Source organism: Strix uralensis, chromosome 4 (genome assembly GCF_047716275.1).
Source record: "Strix uralensis isolate ZFMK-TIS-50842 chromosome 4, bStrUra1, whole genome shotgun sequence".
NCBI classification, from domain to species: domain Eukaryota; kingdom Metazoa; phylum Chordata; class Aves; order Strigiformes; family Strigidae; genus Strix; species Strix uralensis.
The window spans coordinates 44,617,222-44,639,447 of NC_133975.1; the positions used below are offsets into that span (position 1 = coordinate 44,617,222).

A 22,226-nucleotide genomic window follows, 5' to 3' on the forward strand; every position below is an offset into this window, starting at 1 on the left:
CTGTTCAGAAATGAGCATGCTTGATCAACAACAACAAAAAAAAACGGCCTCTCCAAATTTCCAGTCACCAAATGCAAAAATAAAAGACTGGTAATTTCCCCCTAAAAGAGGAGGGTACAGAAATCCTGGGATTCATTAAAGACCTCTGCTGAGTATTTTAACAGGCGGATCTAAAAACGCTCTGTACACAAAGGGATTTTTTTTTAATTTAAAGAAAAGCCAAAAACAGACCTACATATTGTCCTCAGCAGGAACAAGGAGATCCAATGTGGAAGACAAGATATGCATCTTTGAAAGCGAGGAAATGTAACACTCCCTTTTGAATGTAAAACTATGGAGAAAAGCAATCAAACCATCAGGAGGGACCTGTATGTTTTAGAACATAGCATTTGTACCAAAACCTGTCCCTGCCATGCAAAAAGAATGACCAGCTGCGTGGGGGACCACTTAGTTGGGCTGACTAGTAATTACCCAACAACTGCAGAGCAAAGGCATCGTTTGTTTTTTCCCCCCCTTCCATCCAGCTCCTCGCCCTCCTACAGCTGGTCCCAACATGTTGCTCAGTCCTCATCGCTCTTTCCGTGCCCAAGCGTTGAGAGGCTGAACAACAGGAATTGTCTTCCCACGGTGTCAAACCTCTGGAGTCTCCCACAAGCCCCAGCTTTATGGTGCTTTCTTCTTAGTCCATCTTAACCGCTGTTTATCAGGGAATCGGAGTCCCCAGAGAGCAAGTATTTGCACTGGGCAATGGCAACAGAGAGCGCAGGCATTTTGCTTGCTGATGATGAAAGCTAAGAACCGTGCATCCAGATCTGAGAGCAAGACCCTAGATGACAGATATGACACAGAAACAACCAGCTGTCTCACTGCTTTACTTTGCAAGACATAAAGCAACTGGAAATGGTTTTTATCCATAAACAGAAGGCCCAACTGGTGAGGGTGATTTCTGGGAAGCACATGAGGGCACACAGGGGTTTCCTGAAAGTGACCTTTAGAATGTGGTTGTCTGCCCCTTTAAAGCAGAAGCAAAAAATGTATAGAGAGAGGGCAATACTGCATATATAGTTAAAGAGGCTGTCCTTTATAATGTGTGCATAAAGCAGTGTGCTTTGGAAAAATCAAAACAAAAATGAATACACATCAAGCGCCTGCAAAATCTGAACTGGTGATTACAATTTTGGGCAGACAATTTGGCACAGACACATTCCTACTGATAAATAAAAATGTGTTTTTGAAGGCAGCTGTATATTGCACTTCACTGGAGAATCTGCTTTTATTCTCCCACAAAATAGTCCATCAATGCATTAGCTCAATACTAACCATTTTTTTTATTACTAGATGAATATGTTTTATGTTTGGATGAGATATGGCTGACAGCTCATTTTTCCCTTGCAGTCAACTCAACCTCATCCAAACTATTAATGTAACAGAGTTCCAAGACAGATTTGCCAGTGGATGTTGAGTCAATTCCCACTGACATAACTGAGGGCAAAACTCAGCCCTTAAGCAACAGAAGAAATGTTAACTGGTACGGCTACTGAGTACAGTTTATTTTCTCTCTATGAGAAACAGGCATGAAGCAATATATTCAGGAGACCAAGCAATTTATGTAACGTCCTTGTTACCTTTATCAACATTTTCACTAGGTACTTGCAGTTCACTTCAGCATGGCTTGTCTTGCTATAAAATGAGCTTCTATACCACAAACATATTTCTGCAAGTACAGTAACTGGATTGAAATAAAGACATACTTTGTTTCCAGGAAAAATATGCATACTATATAGAACAGTAAGCTTTTAAAGCAAGTCATCTTCAAACACAAAAGTGTCCCCCAGGCAGATTTTACTACTCTTATTTTAATATTAGCATGTTTTGTAAACCAGTAAAGTGGCTGGCAAATGCTTCTGCAAGATTTTATCTAGAACAAATAATGACAGCAATTTCCCATTTTTCATTTATATTACTCAATTCCATAAAATCTTCACAATTAAAACACAAGTTCATGCACTTCTTCAGGTTACAGTTTATCTATCAAGCTGTTTCTGTGTCAACATATACTACAGCTATATGTCCCAACACCCTCGGTTTTAATTGACTTTGTAGAGATCACTGGAAGAGTGAAGTCCAGCTTTGTAACCATGTATGTTCATTTCAGTAGCATAAGTGAAGCAGACATAACCAAAACTTGCAAATGTTTTAGTACAATAAGTATCTTAAGCCTAAGCTGATGACCTAAAAGAATCCAAACTGCCACAGCTACCCATATACATAAGAATTAAAATGCAATGTCATTTATATAAGCAACGACTGGAATAATAATTTTAGAATTACCCAGTTTCTTACTACTCTGTTAACTTCACTGTTGAACAGAAACTTGACAGCTCCAGTCAGGACAAACTTCAATCTCCCTCAGGCTGTCCTTCTTAAGAATATCTTTATCTCAATTACACTTCTATCAGCCTGTGATGCACTCATGAGCTTTCCTCACAGACATGTCACTGGGTACATCAATAAATATCACATTTTATTACCAGCTATATTCCAAAGAAATCAAAGCCAATCAATCCATAGGCCAGTCCACATAAAGATGCACTACTCCCTGTCACAAACTTGCAGTACTGTTTGTCTACTAAAGACTTGTCTCCTCCTACATAAATGTAAGAAAACTGACATGAAGATACTCTGTGCAGGCTTTATTTCACAGAGAATTAGCAACTTCTCTAAAGAAAACCCACAAACTCAGAAAAGCAAAGCCCTCTATGGTGAACTATAGATGTGGTACAGTATCATTAGATAAATATGACATAGTGAATACAGATATTAAACAGCTAAATAATATGATGATGTGCAATACTGGTAAAACATAACAGGCCAGGCATTGTTTACCTGGCTGAAAGCTAAACATCCAATAATAGATCCAAATCCCTACTCCAAAAGCCAGGATGAAAAGAATGTAAATAGTTGAGACAAATTTTGCCCTGTTTGTTCATGCAATAGCAGAATTTGTTAGCTTGTAATTTTCTTCCAGAAAGAACATCTACATTTAACTGCAAGAATTCATTTAGATCACAAGAGGTGAAAATAGCCCCTCTTACATAAAAATACAGGGAATTAAAAAAAATCTTGAGTCAAATAACTTGGAAGCATCATAGTTAACCCTTGGGTAAAACCAGGGGCAGATTTCAATTGAAGACAACAGAAATTGCCTGGCCTTATAATGGAGCTGAATTTGACATTTCCTGTAAAGGCTATTCTTGCTTCCAAAAGAAGTAAAGCATGAATAACATAGGTACTTCGACTTTGCACACCTGTACTGAATTTACTTCAAAACAATGTTTTGTGTGCTAACCAATCAGTTGTTTTATATTTAGCAGAAATATATTTCTATGTCTATTACCAAAAGCATAATAGTATCATTCTTCCCTGATCAGTTCTAACTAAATCATATACTACTAGCTTTTAATATTATTCTGTTTTGTCTGATTATAACATATATGAAAACTAAACTGAAGCATTTATGTTTAATTACTCATCAAATTTACTAATGATGCAAGTATCCTTAAAATTCACTTACCATATACCTCATTCTCACACACACTTTTAAAAACATACACATACATTTGTGTTATGTGCAAACATGTATTTACACTGCCCTCTGCACCATTTAGTACTTTCTCTCCTTGGAGCTCAAAAAAACCTCTTATAAAGGAGTTGCATTCTTTTTTTTCATTTATTATGTGGAACTATATACCACATTTTTAAAATAACCAGAAATTCTTAACTATAGACACTGACAATACAGACAATATACATCAACATTTCTCCACTGTGTTAGTTAAAATCTTACATTTTCTGCTATGTGTGGAAAGGATGAGGAACGGTCAGTTGCATCTCACTAGTGTCCCTCTGAGAACTCCAGACAGGCACAGGAGTCTCTCCTTCTTCCTCTGAATCAGGAGGAAATATAGGAAAGGAAGGCTGGGAGAGAACCACCTCTTAGGGGCAGGAGAAAGAATAAAGTGGTATTACGGGGCGGGGGGGGAGGAGCAATGGGAGCAATGTGAATAAATGAGATCTCCCAACTTTGACCTTTCAAAATCAGGATCTTAATATCAAAAAAATGCCATAAAAAAATGGCAGCCTCTACCTTCCTCCTGTAGCCAACTCTCAGAAAATGCCATCCACTCTGCCTCCCCTAGAGCCAAGTCTCAAAATCCATAGGTATCAACATGGGGAGGAGCACTGCCTGTCAGCCATGGGGAGCTCCTGTCAGAAAGCGCTTAGTTGCCTTTACAAAGGAGACTGAAGATGGACCAAAGGACCAGCTGACAAGATGGGCATAATGCAGCAGTCCTGCTTCACTGAAAGCAACAGTGATCTCGACATCAAGCCTGTATGGCACGATTGCATCCACACAGGTGAAAAAGCTGACAACTCTTCCAGTGGGAGAAGTGCTGTTTCACATCACCCTCTCTGATGGCACTCCATGAAAGACACCAATTAAGTTTATATTAAAATTCAGGAAATCCTGAATAAGGTATACACAGTAGAAACTATAAAACAAACTACCGGGGGGGGGAAATAAAACCCACAACACAAGCTGATCAATAGTTTCTTGTTGAAATACACCAGTGGTATTAAGTCTTTTCTGTACTCTTTTCCATGTATCCCCAAAATTTCCAGCTGGACAGCTGCTTCAGAATGAGTCCTCTGAAAGACGACACATACAGAGCACTAACTATGGTGAGAATTTCCCACCTCCAGAGAATTAAGAACAAGCCAAAAATTATTAAACATTGTCCCAGTATCTCTTCTATTATAGAGAAAGGCTATTGGGAAATGGTGTACATTTCGCCAAGTTTCCTGTGAGTCATCTGTGAGTTCCTTACTTGCCAAATATAGTTAAAATAGAAAGTATAGAAACTGACAGTAACAACTAAACCAAAAGTTTGGTGCTGTGACTTTAAGTCAGAGCTCAGACAGGATTCTGAATGTTTTCGGGTTTAATATGTATGTTAGAGAAAATGTACCAAACACAACAAATAAAAAAGACAAAAATGATTTTAGAATCCTCTGCTGTTCATAGGAAATGACAGATGCATCATCTACTGAAACACTTAATAGGATGTCTACAACTTATGTTTCATTCTTTTTTTGAGACATACAAAAACCTTTATTACCCGATTTTTATACTCTACAATAAAACTATATTTAGAACCTCAGCATGCATACTAATTCATGTGGTAAAACTTTGGGGGAAAAAACCCCAGAAAATTCATTATTGAATTGAATGCATATCTAAGAGTATTTTTATTTTAAATGTGTCTTTGGTACTTTTTGTAAGGCATGCTATACTATTTTCATCGTAATAAAATAATTTACCCATATGAAAACCCTAACATATTTCAGTTCTTTAACATCCCTTAATCCTCGTGGAAGTTTATACTAACAAATGTCAACACATCTACCGCTCTCTATCACAAAAAAAAAATTTCACAAAAAAAAAATTTCTCAAAACGTACAAAAGGACACCTAAAGCATTACAGTAATTACGGAAAAGTTGGGTCTGTCTTGCTAACACAGGCTTTCTAAGATTTGCTCCGCTGGCCCCTAGGAACCGCAGCAAGTACCCTCCAGGCTCAGGGGGGAGCTGCAGGATTTATTCCGGAGCACGGCGTGGCATGCAGCCAAAGGAGTCATTTAGTGGAGTTTTCGGCCAAGCAGGAAAGTGTTCCATTTCTTCTGCCATTCATTGAGACCCACGAGGAAACTGAGACAGGAAGTCAGGCTTCCAGATAATAGGAGTGTTCCTCATGATGTCCTTTGGCTCACAGCGCAGAACAGTTCCTCTGTGCTCGCCCTTGCTACAACATCTTCTCTCTATATAATTTCCCCACTGTAGAGGGGGAACAACAACAAAAGCTTTTTAAATTAGTTTTCATCTGCATCCAATTCAAAGGGCCCGGTTAAACTGCATGGATTATCTGCTTCTTTTTTTTAAAACAGCTATTTATGCTTTGAAATTAGTCTAGTGTAATGCCACTTTGGAAAGATTCTTCCATTGCAATGTCTACATACATCACAAAACACCAAAAGCAAATTACACCCCAATTACCTGGTTACCTCTTGCCTCCATTGTCATGAACTGTTGAAAAAAAACACACCACAGTAAAATGGCCCTAAATATAATTTTTCCTCAGGTTCAAATTCTGACCTCATTAAGGTGAATGTCACCATGCCATTCATTTCATTAGAAGTAACAAGAGACCCTGAGAGGAACTGCAGTCTGGATGAAGAGTTCAACCTTTTATGTTGCAGCACATAAGCATGATGCGTCTAGTATTCCTGCACAAATGTGCCAGGACACATAAATCAGATAAAAAATGAAGACACTATCATAAAGGGGGGAAAAAAAAAGGAAAAAAAAAGGCCTTCATCGGCTGCTGTGGGTCCCTGCCCTCAGCATAAATCCCTACTGTACAGTCCACACCATGGCCCACCTAACACAACCCAGGGGCCGTAAAACATCATTAATGAAGACTTTTCACATCCCACCTACAGGATCAGCTGTATCCCCTGGCAGGATACAAGGCAACGTTACTGTAGCTACGATGGTCCAAAGAGATTAAACTCAAAGTTTGCAGGGAAGTAGCTATCTTTTCTTAGACCAATCTTACAGAAAGAAAAAGTCTAACAAACTTTCAGACACAGAACCTTTATAAGCCATGGCATTTTACCAGGTGAAAGAGCCACTGAACAATCCACAGCAGTGCGCAAAAGCAAAACCAGAAGATCTGTGTGAAAACAATTCATCCATATTCAACCAAATGACATGCTGGAACAAAATACCACTAGGAACTTTGATATGTGTATCATTGTTTTAATTAAAAGTTACTACCTTAGCAGCAGCTGCACACTGAGAGCGGTTTGATCTGCAGTCAAAATGCACTCACAGAAGTTTCTGCTGGAAATCGCCTATCTATGGCTGCAGAGAGCTCAGCACAGGATAATTCACCTCTTGTTCGCATCTCAGTTTTCACCTGGTTACCTGGCTTACCCTGGCAGATAACCCGTGCAGCATGTTGTGATGTCAGTTTATTCCCTATGACTTCTCTAAGCACCTATCCAACCTCAAACACAGATACCTGTGACTCTTCAGACAACAAACCAGAAGGAAAACTAAATCCAAAACTGATTACGAAGAGAGAAGGAAGGAAGGAGGCAAGGTGCAGTGTGTGTTTGCCACTGCCCTGGGGAGCTAGGAATCCCTGCAGCTCTGTCAGTGCAGGAGCAAGTGACGTTCATGCCCCACTCCAGTGGACAGCCAGATGTGGAAAGGGTTTATCTCAATACCAGAACAGCCATAAAGAACTAAAAGGCATCAGAATTGATTAGCATGTAAGAATGGGGTTGTTAACTTGTTTCCTTAGCACATGCAAGTGGATTCAAAATCTTGTCTAGATCTCTGCTGATTTCCATGATACATCATCTGCTTGTAGGGAGGAGAGAGGGAGGGGAGAGGGGAGAGGGGAGAGGGGAGAGGGGAGAGGGGAGAGGGGAGAGGGGAGAGGGGAGAGGGGAGAGGGGAGAGGGGAGAGGGGAGAGGGGAGAGGGGAGAGGGGAGAGGGGAGAGGGGAGAGGGGAGAGGGGAGAGGGGAGAGGGGAGAGGGATTTCTCCAGTGATAAGACCTAGGATATTTTAGGTCAATGAAACCAAGCCAGAGTATCTGAGCAGAAACCAAACGGTCAAATAATTTTTCTTCTTCTACAAAATAATGTAGTTTGAACTCAGTATTACTATTTATGTTAATTTTTGTTGACTTTTTCCTTAAGGCCATTCTTTAGTCTGAGCTTGTTCATTATTAGGAAAGACAAACAAAAAGGTTATATTTATAATCAAGTCTTTCTAAACAAGTTGGGAAATCTTTGACTTCCTATACAACTTTGGGCCTAGAATGACTAGAACAATGAATCAGCAAAATACATTATATGTGATGGAATGCTGCACCATACACCAAATAAATCTGATGCTTTTTTAAAATTAAAAAAATAGCCAAGAAAAATTAATTTTGTCCAAGTTAAAAAAATTGTCATGACTTTAGCTGGCTCTATATATTGTTGACTTAAATCACCATAGAATAGCTTGCATTTCTCTCTAACATTTTAGTTTTAGCCCCCTCAGGATGTGCATATCTCCATAAACAGTTACTGACCAAGGAGGCATCTCTGTATTTGGCTCTCTTCCATAATGCGAAAGGGAGCTTGTGTTATAAATTCTCTTCACCCAGCTTTCACTTCTGTAGACACACTGACTGTGATCCACTAGTGCTACAATTCATACTTAATTCAGCTTCTTCTAATGTAAAGGCATTATGAATGAAAACATCCAAAAGACATGAACTGTTTTTCTGTATTTTCACCTGTACTTCATGTGTGAAAGAGTTTCAACCTCAAGAATGCAAAGGACTGGGAAAAAAAAAAAAAAGGAAACCCGTCTCCTATGCTCTCTACTGCTCCTTCAATTCAGGGATCAAAGGATCTATGAACAGTAAAAGGAGAATCATTTCATGATGGGCAAAGATATTTCTCCTTCCTTTGCCTGCAAAATAACTCCAGAAAACTGTGGAACCAAAGTCAACTAAAGGACTTTTTTCAAACAAGAATCTTTAGTCAAATCTAGACTCGTGTATCACCTGCAATTCCCACTCAGGCCACAAGTAAAGTTCAACACACTGAAGAATCAACATCAGAAAGAAAACAGAAGTTTGTGAAACACAAAAGTAATAAACTATGTTGTTAAATACAAGACTTGCACTCACGCTATGTCATCAGGATACTTAAGTCTACACTGCAGTCTAGAGTTTTAGCAATCTATCCAAACTATACATAGCTTTGAAAAAAAATACACTTTCTGCTCTGCTTTTGTTTTACCACTTAACTAATTCTTCAACTTAGTAAATAAATGATGATATTAGTACACCTGTTCCTCCTAGCTTTCCAAGATCTCTTTAGCTTCTAGCAGCCTCTGGGATAGGAAATGTTTTGATTTTGGGATGTTGTAAATTATTGAAGAGACTTGCAGTGCTTGTCAAACTTTAGCTAATAGTACATGATTTTGCTGATATTATTAAAACTACAGTGACACCAGTTTCACATGTCTGCTGTATTTTGTAACAAATGGCTTATTATCTTTGACTTTACATTTCTTGAAATTACACAGATAAGGAACTGTATATGCAACCATCATGTTTATCAGCATCTTTAGCCATTCATCAGATTGAACAATTAATAAAGTATTCATCTGTGACAAGAAGAAACCTATCTCCAAAGTCTGAGAAATTATTGCAGTAATCTAAATCCAGTCTTATCCTGAGGCTTCTTATGAGGGGGAAAAAAAAAATATCAGACGCTCTTGCAAGAGGCTGGATTTTTTTCACACGCCAGTCCAGCAAGAAAGAACCTGCAATCACAAGGTCACTGAATGTAAGATTTCATGATACTTTTGTGTTAGTGATGACAACTACAGAAACTGGGGCAAAAATCCAACTGCCTTCATTAATGTGCCTGCAAAGCATGTGAGCACATGAATACAAGCGAGCCATAGCCCAATTACATAGGAGTAAATTAGTCAGCTCTGCATTTTATTACTTATTCACCTGTAAATATGATCTCTGAAGTAACTGGAAACATTCCCACTGAGTTCAATAGCCTCTAGATCAGGTTTAACACACAGATTCACGTGGTGTTTCCCAGTGTAGGGGAAAAAAAAAAAAAAAGAAAAAATGCACCCACACAATCTGTACACGCAACTTTAAAGATCCTATATAGATACTTCTACAGACATCTATGCTTCAATGATACTTCCTTAGTTAATCAGGTGAGCATGTGCCTACATGTGTTTAAAGATAAGCATGTATACAGGTGCTCCACTGGACCCATAATGAGAATCTAAACGCAGTTTTCTTATTCTGTGCTTGCATACATTCATTTTCATTAAATACAGTTGGTCAATGCATTTACAGTCATACTGAGCTTTGAAATTCATTCACTTCCCAAAACAGCCAAATTGCATTTATCTTTCAGGCATATTACAAGACCAGAGTTTTTGAAATAGCATTTAGGGAAGGCTGAGGAACAAAGGAACTGCAACACTGGATCATATCCAGGGTCCTGTCTCTGACAGCAGTCACCACCAGCTGCTTCACAGAAAGAAACAAGAATCTGCAGTAGGTAGATGAGGATAATCTTGCCACACGTTAGGGTTCATCCTGGTTTCCAGCTACTAAAGGCTGGCTTGAACTCTGAAACCTGAGGTATAATATCCACTTCCAAATATTATCATTATTAATTATCAGAGCTCCAGATACCCCTGCTAGCTATGCAAATATCATATCGTATATCCAAATACTGCCTCAGCAGAATCCTTTAGCAGACTTCAATCTAAAAAAAGTTTTCTAAAAACCCCCAAGTATCTCCTTGTCTCAGTTCTGAATTTGACACTTCAAAATTTAACAGACTAATAGGAGTAGAAACAAAAAACTTTTTTTATCCTCCTGCATAATTTCTTAAACTGTACATGTTTATCATGAGACTTCTTTCATTTTCTGTTTTCTAACTTTAACACTTTTCTACCCTGTTTTCATTAAACAGTTTTTTCAATAATCTAACTTTTATGGAATAAAACTCTTATCTGCATGAATCTGGTTCCTTAGTTATTTATAGGTTCGATTATTATTTTTCTGTCTGAGGGTTTGTGGGGGGGGGGGGGGGGGGGGTTAACAATTTCTTTTCCGGGCATGAAAGATTATATTAGTTTTTAAACCATAATACCATTACAGCATATCACTAACAACAGAATAAGGATTCCAGAATTTAGTCCTGAATCAATTGTCTTGAGTAGCTGCATAGTTAAAGACTGAGCAGTTTCTATGATGAGAAAAGGATGGGCTGATGGGCAGATCAACGATCCTGGTACTAAAATGAAGATCTCTAAAAGATGAGTAACATGCCTTCATCATGATACTGGCAGTTTTGCATGGAAACACACTATGTTCTTAGTTGGCAATTGGCTAAAAGGATTGCCTGAACACAAAATACCTAATTTATCAATTTGTCTATACACACATACACCTTTAAAAGGGATGAAATAGACAATTATAATTATGGAAACAGCTCTCGAGTAGTGGAGCTTAGCTCACCTGCAAATAAAAGTAAAGTAAAAGCACAACTGTAAGAGTAATGTTGAGTAAGGGGAAAAAAGCGAGTACAAGTAAAAATGAAGATGTATGCAAATTTGTTATAAATATAAGGACATTTTACCAGATGGAGAAATTGGGCAGTTCATCGTCATGTTCTCACACCCGCAGAGTTGTTCTAAAACTACTCTTCATGAAAGCAAATATAATTGGCTGTGCAAGTAAACTGTTTAAATAAATCTTGATATTATATAAGAACCATCTGAAATTATTTTCTTTACTTATCTGAGTACATCATTTGGAAACATAGAGAAGCTTTGCCTCTTGGCCACTCTCTAGAATTGCTATGTCCTAGTCAAAATTCTTTCTACTTTACTGGGGAAGTGGAAAAATGCTGAATGTCTTTAGTGATACAATACACATGACAGCAAGAATGTACCTAACTAGCACCTATTAAAATGTCAGACTCCAATAAAACAGATTCATTTTTGTTTAATAAGAATTAGAGTTATTGCTAGGAATATGTTTAACTGCTACCACCAGTGAGAGAAAAATGTAACCCATCTGCACAGCTCTTTAGATAAATCCCTCTCAGCTGATGTCCATGCCCGCTTGCCTCTTCCAAGAGCTGATATTTAAACTCCACCATACTGTTTACAATATCCAAGCAGCACAGCATGGCTGGAGAGGTACTGGTATCTTTCAGATGCAGCAGTGTATCTCTATCATTCAATTTTTGTAGTATAAGGGATGAAATTCATCAGGACAGCAAGACAGATAATTTCTAAATTCAGATTTAAATGCACTGAAAATAAGTTTTTTCATTTGCATTTTTGTGTCCTGATTTTGTTGATTATTTCCTGATGAGAAGGACTTCAAACACTTACTATTCCTTAATATAATATTAGAAATTTGTCATTTTTTCAATGACATATGAGAATACCAACCTAGAAACTTCTGAAAGTTTGAATCCTGATAAGATGTGCCGTTAGACTGGCAGGGACAGTCCTGGCACAGCTGAACTTATTTTGCTGGGTAGTGCCAACTTTTAAAGCATGATTTATGACTATTTTAAAATTAAAACTCCCATGTAATTTACACAAAATTGAAGCAAAATTATAATTTCAAGTGTTTCATGTAACAGAAATTGTTGCTAAGAATGTTCATATGTTTTAAATTACTAAAAGGATACATCAGACCAGGCATACTGTTCTGCAATATAATTTGTAACCATCAGTATGAATAAAAAAATTTCAAAATCAATTCCTAGTCAATTATTGATAGACTTTATCTCAATAAAGTATATATAGCAAAGAAGCTGGTTAAATACACACTGCATATTCTATTAGGCATCATATTTCATGCACCTCAAGAAAAAAACTAGGAGTTATTTTAGAACAAAATTGATTTTTTGGTGTTTTGGTCTTGACGATCTTTGGTTTTAAACACTGAAGCGAAAACCCACAAACTTACATTTTGGCACATTATTGCTCTGTAAGACCTATCTGATTTTGCTCAAATATTCTCAAACATTTGATGCTTACAGATTTATAGTCACTCAAAATTTGCACTTGCAGACCATTACTCAGGCAAAAATCCCAATAAAAGTCATCTGAGTATCCATATGAGTAGGAACTGCCTCCAAAGCAGTCTGCAAGAGCAACCACTCACATGGGTTGCGCATCTGCTCAGGGTCGCACACAGATACTCTACATATGTCCACGTCATAGCCTCCACCTTCACACTCCCCAGCTCATCCTGTTCTGGTGCATTACTATTTATATCAGTTTTACATTTCAAGAACTTCTAGTACTCTTATTTCTATTGTTCAGCAAGGACAGTCTTCACATCAGATCTTGATATTTAGGTACATGAGTCCAACAGAGACAGAAGGTTCATGTATGTGTTCTGTATAAATATTTATAGCTGGATATTTCAGGGTTTGACGTGCAGTGTTTAACTGAGCACTCCAGCATGAGGCCTCTGAAAACATGCTGGTCATGAACAGCCCACCCATCCTTCTCCTTCTCATTTCCAGCTGTGGGCATAGGTGCCCAGTTTCTTTGCTACAGAACTGTCAAAGCACTAGAGGACAATCTTAGAGAAAGCCTGATGATGAGCTAGAAGTTATATTTGGAGGGAATAACTGCTAGTTGTAAGAAAGAGAAGAATACCTCAAGGGAAAAAACAGAGGACTAGGTGACTGCTCAGGCAGCACAGGGAGAAGCTGAAAAGCAAGTAAAAAGTGCATTCAGTGGAGAAGGGGAATCCAGAGGCAATGAAACATCATAGGAATGATGAAAGAGATGATAGGGAAAGAAGTAGAAGATGAGCAGCAGACAAGAAAAATGAATATGCATTAAAAAAAAAAAAAAAAAGGTAGATTAGCCATTAGTGCTTTCTTAGCCAAGAAAAATATCCTGAGAAGAGAGAACTAAAAATACGCAAAGATTTCTCTAGTCATGCTTTCAGTTGCTATAGTTCTGAAGGGATGTAGTAGGGAGGTGGACAGAATTTAGTTGTGGTCAACAATGGGAGGACTGAACTGCATTCAGTAATGACTGGTACAAATAGATTAGAAAGATCCTAAGGAGACTGAAAAAAGTCTGAAAAACACTACAAAATGCTGCCCATCTTACTGAAAGCTTTGAAAGCCCAACGTTTAGTTTTGCTCTGAAATACTCTTAGAATCATCCTTCCTTTAGATATACTGGGGGGGGGGGGGGGGGGGGGAAGAATGTTGTACCATAACATTTTTCATGAGTCTAAAGCTAGACCATAAAAACCTATTTCAGTTTAAGGATAAATGCACATTGACTAAACAAAGAATAGAGATTTCTCCGCTTGTTTAGTTTATTCACTGTTACAAAATTTAGAGTACTGTAATGCATCCAGGAATAAAAAAAAAAAAAAATAATAAAAAAAAAAGTCTGTTTTCCTCCATGGGGACCCCTGCGCCTGCAAAAACCAGAAGTTGACTCTTCCATTTTACAGCCCTTCTGTCAATATCACACACCACAGACGTGATCGTTTCTCTCCAAAAAGAAGTGAATGGAATTATGTCATAAGCCTATCAACTCTGTTTTCCAGAGGGGCAATAAGAATGACATAAGGCAGACATCCAGGTGTGGTGAATGTTTCCGAGCTTGCCTGCAGGACCTGATTCCAAGCTCAATTATATTTGTCAATTAGGCTTGTTTTGCAGTGATGTAATACTGCTCCTTGCAGGTCACTTGTTTGGCACACCGGAAATATATTCAGAAACAGATCCCCATGGAAAGTGGTCTGGACATGAAATTGAGCCTTTGGTATGGCAGGATATTCACAAAGTTAGAACATCAAATATATTCATTTAATACAGTTTTTCCAGAGTTTCACTACTGAATTAATCTTTTCAATGAAGCCAAGGAGAAAAAGAACTTTATGTTCACACAAATCTCTTTCAAAGTTGCTGAGATACCACATTAAAGGGCATCACAGATAAAGTAATGGTGAAGAACTCTGGAAAAAAAATATGACTTAAAAACTAAATTTTTCAGTAGTCTGATTTACCCTATAAGTTTATCTACAGCAAGGTGGAAGCCATTTGGGACAGACTATTCAGAAAAGCTTGTTTCTGTTTCATCTGCCTACACTATGCATTTACTACATGAATAGTCACAGTTCTGTCAATCTGGCAAGTGATATTATCAGTACAATTTCTACATTAGTACAAACTGCACAATATATCTTTCAGAATTTACTGCATGACTGAAGTATAAGGATTAAAGATCCCAATTATCTAAATCATGCAACAGATTCAAAATGTATAATCAGAGGTTTTAAGAATTTTCATATTGCCAGACTGCACAATTAGCATGCTTACAGCTGAAAACACATGTCCCTGAATAAAAGACACAAACCAAGAAAAACCTCAACCTAGCAGTATAGAAGACTGATGCTACAACATCAATAAACAAAAGTTAGATGGCAGTCACAGATGACACCATATCATTTACCATCAACTTTTCATGTTCAGATACTTTACAAATAAAATATATAACTAGGCTTCATACCTGATACCCCTATTAGGGACAATCTAAACTTTTTAAATTATTATTTATAAAGCTGCAAATCCTTAGATTCTCACAGGAGTGAGAAAGGGACACAATGAGGAAGGTCCTTCTTACTTTTCTCTTATTGTCAAACAGGCACACATACATACAGAATTTATTCTTAGTCAAACACCAGCAAGCTAACCAACTTCCAAATTATGAAGCTGTCAATCTAATTGTTTGTCTTTATTATTATTCTTTTGACATTTGTATCTAGCTTTACTGAGGAAAAAAATGAAAAGCTTCTCTTCCAAGGCAAGCAACTCATGCATAATTTTAAAGAAAAAGTAATATCCCAATTAAGTGTTTTGTGTTAATAATAAACAAAAAAAAAAAAAAAAGTAATCCAAATTAACTACAGTGAGAATGTAAAAGTTTCAATTAAGTTTTCCTTGGGAAAAGTTTCCCCAGTGCAAGACAGAATTTCTGGTGCAAAGAAGACCAAGGCCAACAACAGAAAAAAACAATAGATCAAGGAATTCAAGTTCGAGCCTATTCACCAAACCTTTAGCGATTTTTTTAAGAAGGGAAATACCTCACAGAAAAAATGCTAGAAAAAGATTTATCTGAGGACAGCCAGCAGTCCAGAGGCTAGAACAGTCCTCGGTGATGTGGATATGCAACAAAACTAAGATGTGTGGCCTAATCTCCCACTGTTCACAATATTTTAGTTGGAAGATGACACCAGAGTATCTCTCTCTCTTTTTGTTTTTTGGTTTTTTTGTTTGGTTTGGTCTACGGAAACAAAACAAAAGCCTTCAAAAAAACGTCAATATCAAGTAAGTGCAGACTATGTCAGATGGGAAATTCTTTTCCTATCCATCTCACTCCGTATGTTTCTCAACAGAAATCCTTAATACATTATAAACTGCGGTAGAATGGAAAAAAAAAAAACTTCAGGAATCCACAAATAAATATAGATGCACACTGCAATATGAAAAGCTTCACAGTGCCCATTTAAATCTAACTAAGCATTTTATTTTTTGGAGTAATACCTGATTTATACAAATGCTGATCTACGTTCTCAGATTCTTTAAAGCCTAACATTGTGATGAGTATGGCGTTGCAGTTTCACATCTTCTGGCAAATTAGATCTTGAAGATGAACTAAGAATGCCTTACACTTGAACTTCACAATGGTAAACACTGAGGGCAATATCCTGCAGAGAGACACGAGGAAATATCCGAGACATCAGAAGCACAGAAACTATGTTACATCACATCCCGCTGTTACAGCATGCCAGGATACTTGTTATAAGAAGTAGCATAACCCAAAATTCATACATAGGTTAAAGGTCCGCAGACAAACACACAGGAAACCACACAGCTCATCAAGTTCTTCTGCACAACGTCAATAGCTTCCTTACCAACACTCGTCTCCTCAACACCGTTTCTCCAGGCTCTTCTCTTCCCTGGAGCCCTTACTCCAGGGCTCCCAAGGTGCTGGCTTCACTGCCCAGACTGAACTTTGGGGTTGTTGCATAAAATAGCTGCTGTTTTAGATGCAATTGAAGACATCAGTTCCAGAATCAACTCCTAACCCTACTGTGCATCTGTCAGACTCTGTAGATTTTTCACAAAGCTGGAAACTTTTCAGCCTCTGTAGCATCCTGTACTACACTGCTTCTGGGAATTTTAAGTCAATGGAACAGTGTGATTCTAGGCACACTCACTAAAATGATCCCTTCCTTACGAAAATGTTAAAATACACACAGAATACCTATAAGTAATCCCACAAAATACCTATAAATAATGCCTCAGAGGCTGTCTCATTCTGTTTCTAGTAAATTTCTCCAGCTCTTCCACAAAAGGCAAAAATGGGAAAAACGGGACCTACCAAAAGAAGATTAATTCAACAGTTAGGACTGTATCTATAAAGAGTTATCTATCTAGATTTTTAACTATATCTAACTATAGATCTGAGGCTTCATGTATTGTGCTTTCTGTCACAAGATCACAAATGTTTTCTCATGGTCTATGGAGTAAAAACTAAACAGCAAACACTACTCACTGGAGAAAAACAGAGTGCAAATAACTTTTAAAATACAGGTGAATCCATCTTGTATCAGCAACTTTGGAGGGATCTTAGCTGCGGTTGGTTTCAAAACATTTTATTTGCTCACAAATTGTGGTAGGTCAAATTGTTGTAGCACGTCTGTAAAATTTACTCACTGGAGTTTCTGAAGTATGTCGCTAGGTAAAACCCTAAGTGACTTTGAGCATTCCCCCATTTTGCTAAATTGCAGAAATTCACTTATATCTGGGACCTAACTGTCGGAACAGTTAAAAAAATAAAGAGCACTTTTACAGGCTCAGCTGTAAGTCCCCAAGATGCATAAAAGCAGGTATTAATTATATCCTAGATACAAAGTTTGCATACACTGAACACAACCTCAGCAAGGATTATCTTGTTTTATCCTGTTACCTCACGCATAGGGTGACCACACAAATTTGAGTGCGAACAACTCACACCCCTGAGTGTGAAGCTTGGCTTTGTCCTTCTTTAGGGCCTCACTGTGGAAACCATCCTAATGACAGACCCATGGAAGTCCAGAACCCACCCCAGACAAGTAAGACCTGACCTAGGGAGAACACACATTTGGGTTATGCTGTTAAAAGAGTCTGAGCACCCGCTATCCCCATCACCTTTGATCAGGTATCAGTACTTCACAGGCTAAGATTAATGGAGCCTTTAGTGAAGGTTTAGCAGGAAAAGTAATTGGGAAATACTGTTGAAGGATCAGTTTCATTGATAAGTAGAACTTCCTAATTTTTGTTAAAAACAATTGGTACATGGTACAAACCCAGTGTGCGGCAGTGACACACACATTTTTATTTCTGAGGAACTACCATACACTAAAATAAATAAATAAATTGGCTATTTACTGAATAGAAAACCTCATAGTGATTGCTTTTAAGACTAACAGAAACTACACACAGCTAAGTCTTCATGCATCTACCTGTCTCTCATCGCACCTTGTGAAGAAGCAGCAGCAGTACAAACTTCCATAAAATATTTCAATGGGCCAGACTTTTCAAACAAATGTTTCTTTCTCCAAACAAAACAAAATTACAGCAGAGAATTGTCAACACTGTTGTCTCATGCACATTAAAACACTTCGTATTATGAATTATAATTTTAAATTATTGCCACTATGAAACAAAAAGTACTAAAAAAATCCCAAACTGAGTAAATACACATTTCTTATTATATGAAATGATGCATATGAGTCTTCCTAAAAAACTGAAGATCAGAAGAAAAGAGTTCAAGTTAACTATGACCAGTTACTTACATATATATATTAGTGGATGCTAATTAGGAAAAAGTAATATTTTGTTTGCAGTTGCTTCTGCTCTTTTTGAACTTGAGCATTCCTCAATTGCAAGCAAGTAAGACCTAACAATTCACACTTAGGAACAAAATATTTTTGTGATTAGAAAAACATAGTGGCTGCATATTTGGCATATATGTTCACCACATTCTCCTCAATAAATTAAACAAAACCACACAGACATAGTGAACACAACCTTTGGCTGAACTAGTTTTCAGAATATAAAACAACTAATTAATGCAAAGGAGGCTGCTGGAAAACTTGAGCACTTATTTAACAATAGAGCTGTAGGGAGTGGACCACCACTCTTGTTCGCAACACTGCGGGGGGGGGGGGGGGGGGTATCATCGAGATACACTTGTCTACTGACATACCAGTGAACCCGGTTCCTGGGGTCAGTGAGAAGGCTGCTGATAACTTTAATGGATGAAGAATTGTACCTGGCATTAAGGAGTCAGAAGTCCTAAATCAGCAAGGTAAACGTTGTAGAAAAGCACTCATTTGCTCTGCAAGGTGAGAAGAGGCTGTAACTCGGCTCTTCCCCCACGGTTTAGAAAGGGGTCGGTCAGGCACAGAGCGAGCGGGGGGCACCGCAGTACACACTGTAAAAGCCCAAAGCCCAAACCCCACCACATACTAGTTGGGTGATAAAATACGCCGGCGCGGACTTGCACGGCTGAAACCCCAGCAGCGAGGGAGCGAGCCCACCCCCCCCGCTCGGGCTGTGCACTTATCATATACATATTCATAGGGCGGCCGGCACCGAGGGCCCGCCCCGGGTCCGCCCCGGCTGGCCGGCCCCACGAGAGAGGGTGCCCGGTCGGGGGCGACAGGTTGAGATGGAGGAAGGCGAGAGGGAGCCCGCGGGAGGCGGCACCCGCTCCCGCCGGCGGGGCCCGGCCCGGCCGCTCCGCGCTCCCGGCTTGTGCCGCGGGCACAGTCCCGCCCCGAAACCTTTGAGCGCCGCCGAAGCGCGCTCTGCAACTTCCGCGTCCCGCGGCGGCGTCGAGCCGGCAGCGGAGCCCGGAGGGGTCTCCCCGCCGCCGGGGACGCGGAGCGGCGGCGGCCGGTCCAGCCCTGCCCGTCGCCGCGCCCCTCTCCCACTCAAGCCGGAGGCGCCCGGGAGGTGGGAAGTCCCAGAGAAGCCGGTCCTGGGGACCTTCCCCAGGTGAGGGAGCCGGGCGCAGGGCTCCGGCCCCGCTCTTCGCTGCTGCCCCGGGAGGGAGCAGGTGAGCCCGGGGCTCCCCCTCCCCACACCGCCGTGAATACAGGCGAGACAAAGTCACCATCCGGGGAGGGGGTGGGGAGCTGTATTAGACGTGGAAGTCACTTACCGGCTTTGCAAGGATCCTTATAATCTATCGCCTCAGCTTTATCCTCTTCAGTGAAATCATAAGTGTAGTCGTAATCGAGGCCAGAGCAGGAGGAAGGCTTCCCACAGACAGTCCACCCGGCCAGCCACAGTGCCATCCTCCAGCAGAGCATTTTCATCCTCCCTCTGGCAAAGAGGTGGTGGGCAGAGTGCGGATGAATTAGGCGGCCGGTTCAGCTGTCCACGCCGGCTTGGGGAGGGAGGGTAAGGGATGGAGGAACCACTGGTTTGGGGGGGAGGGTTGGGCTTGGGTTTTTTTCCTTCTCAACCTGGAGGCTCTTCCGAGAGACGGTGCTCCCTAGGTAGCCCCAGTCAGACGGGTGCAACACAGAGCGAGCAGCATACGAGCGCCGCTGCCCCTCCTGCCCCCAGCCCGCCACCTCGCCGGGGAGAAGTCGCTGGGTGTGTGGGTGGGCGCTGGGGGTGGACTCAGGCCGGGAGATCCTGTCTGTCAGGGCGTCCCCTCGCCTCTGTCAAACCCCAGCCAAACTTCCCGCGGAGGAGGAGGTGGAGGCGGCTGCTGCCCGCGTCCCGCTCCGCGCCCGGCCCGCGCCCCGCCGCGCCGCCGATCCCGGTCCTGTTGCTGCTGCCAGAAGATAGATCCGGGCTGCACATCAGCAAACTACCACGGGGAGAGGGGGAAAGAGGAAGAAAGAAGGAAGGAAAGAAAAGGGAGGGGGGGTGGGGGGGATTGGGGGTGCACTGGAGCAAACGCGGAGCCCTAGTGATGGGAGGCAGCAGCTATGCTGGAGGGAGCAAAGTGTCAGAGCTTCCCCCCCTCCGCACAAACACTTACTCTAAGCTCTGTCTCTGGTCTGCCCCCCCCCCCCCCCCCCCCCCCCCTCCGTCCCCCTTTAACTTACGAAAACCTTACAGGCAACTAACGCACAGTCGTCAGCATCCTGCTTACTTATTCATACAGTCAGGGTCAGGATCCGGGCTGCTTCTGATCTGCTCCCTTGATAGTCTTATGGAAACACGCGCATTCACTATATGTCTCTATCTCCATATAGCTTTCTCTCTAGATAAGCAGTGCATGGCATTTAAACAACAACAACAAAAGAATCGAGATCAGATAAAACAATGCACAGATCGACACCCGGCAGCCAAAAAAAGCCCGAGAGAATGGGTGATGAGGAGGACGATGAGAAGAATTAACTGCAATTTAGGAGACGGGAAAATAAATCAGTGGCTGTGTATTTCTCCCTCTGCTGCGGCTGCTTTGCAGTGTTAGCCCCATGAGCTGACGGGTGGGGGTTAAGGAGCGAGGGGGAGGGGGAAAAGAGAAAAGTTTAAGCGTCCATAGTTTGTTTAAAACAGAGGAAGGCAATATAAAAGGTCCATTGGTTTCCAGAAGTTCAGCCAAGCAGCTAGGAACCCGTTCCAAAACGAAAGTAAGAACAAACAAACAAACAGGGAAAAAAAAAATAATCAAGGCAAACGAAAAGTAAAATTGCAGCAGGCAGCAGGAGCGCTGAGATCTTGCAGTCGGGCTTTCCTGTTCTCACGTGGATGTCCAGGAAAGTGGTGGAGGTTTATTTTCCAAGCGAAGTTTCCTCGGGAGCCGCCGCCCCGCTCCTCTCCTCTCCGCGGTGTCCTGCTGCGCCCCGCCGCGCTTCAGCGCCGAGGCGCCCCGAGCCGATGCCGGCTGCGCGGGGCCGGGTTTTGTTTTAAAGCCCGAGAAGGGATCAGCGCGCAAAGCCTCATTTCAGCCGATCAACCTGGAGAGGGAGGGGGGAGGAGGGAGGAGGGGTGGAGATAAGTGCTGCTGGAATAAAATAAGATCGAGCGGAAAAAAAAAAATATACACACACACACACATATATATATAGGTAGCTAAAGATCTCCCTGCCTCCTCCCCTCCCTCCCTGCCTCCTCCCCTCCCCCGAGACGGGCAGCTCCGATCCTGCAGAAACGCCTGAAACTGTTTCAGACCAAGGTGAGACTTTTCCGTAGCAAACTCTACTCCTCCTCCTTTTACGAGTTTCCATGGAAAAGGGCGGGGGGGGAGGGGGGGGAACGAGGGGGGTGGGGGGGGGTAGCGGGGAGTTTCTCCTGCTCCCATTTCGCCGGGGTGTCACATTTAACACGGACTTTTGAAAGGGCTGCCGCCAAGAACTGGCTGCGGCTTTCTCTCACGCCCGAGCCCGCACAGGCTCCCTCTCCCCGCAGCACTTCCCGGTCGCCTTCCCCCTGTCGCAGGGGTGGAAATCCGGAGATAGTCCCTTCCCCCG

At 41.0% G+C, this 22,226-nt stretch overlaps 1 protein-coding gene across 2 annotated transcripts in view; it reads right to left on the reverse strand.

Moving 5' to 3' along the window:
* TLL1 (tolloid like 1) overlaps positions 1-21,947 on the reverse strand; it is a 141,235-nt gene extending 119,288 nt beyond the window's left edge. The window contains exons 1-2 of one of the 2 annotated variants that reach the window (XM_074866524.1): positions 20,867-21,947; positions 19,955-20,578 (exon numbers count right to left, since the gene is read on the reverse strand). In XM_074866524.1, coding sequence (XP_074722625.1) covers positions 19,955-20,111 — 157 coding nt within the window. In that variant the 5' untranslated portion in view covers positions 20,112-20,578; positions 20,867-21,947. Of the gene's footprint in view, positions 1-16,284; positions 16,307-19,954; positions 20,579-20,866 lie in introns of those variants that run through there. The other variant, XM_074866525.1, reaches the window with a different exon arrangement.
* Positions 21,948-22,226: the final 279 nt, after the last annotated feature.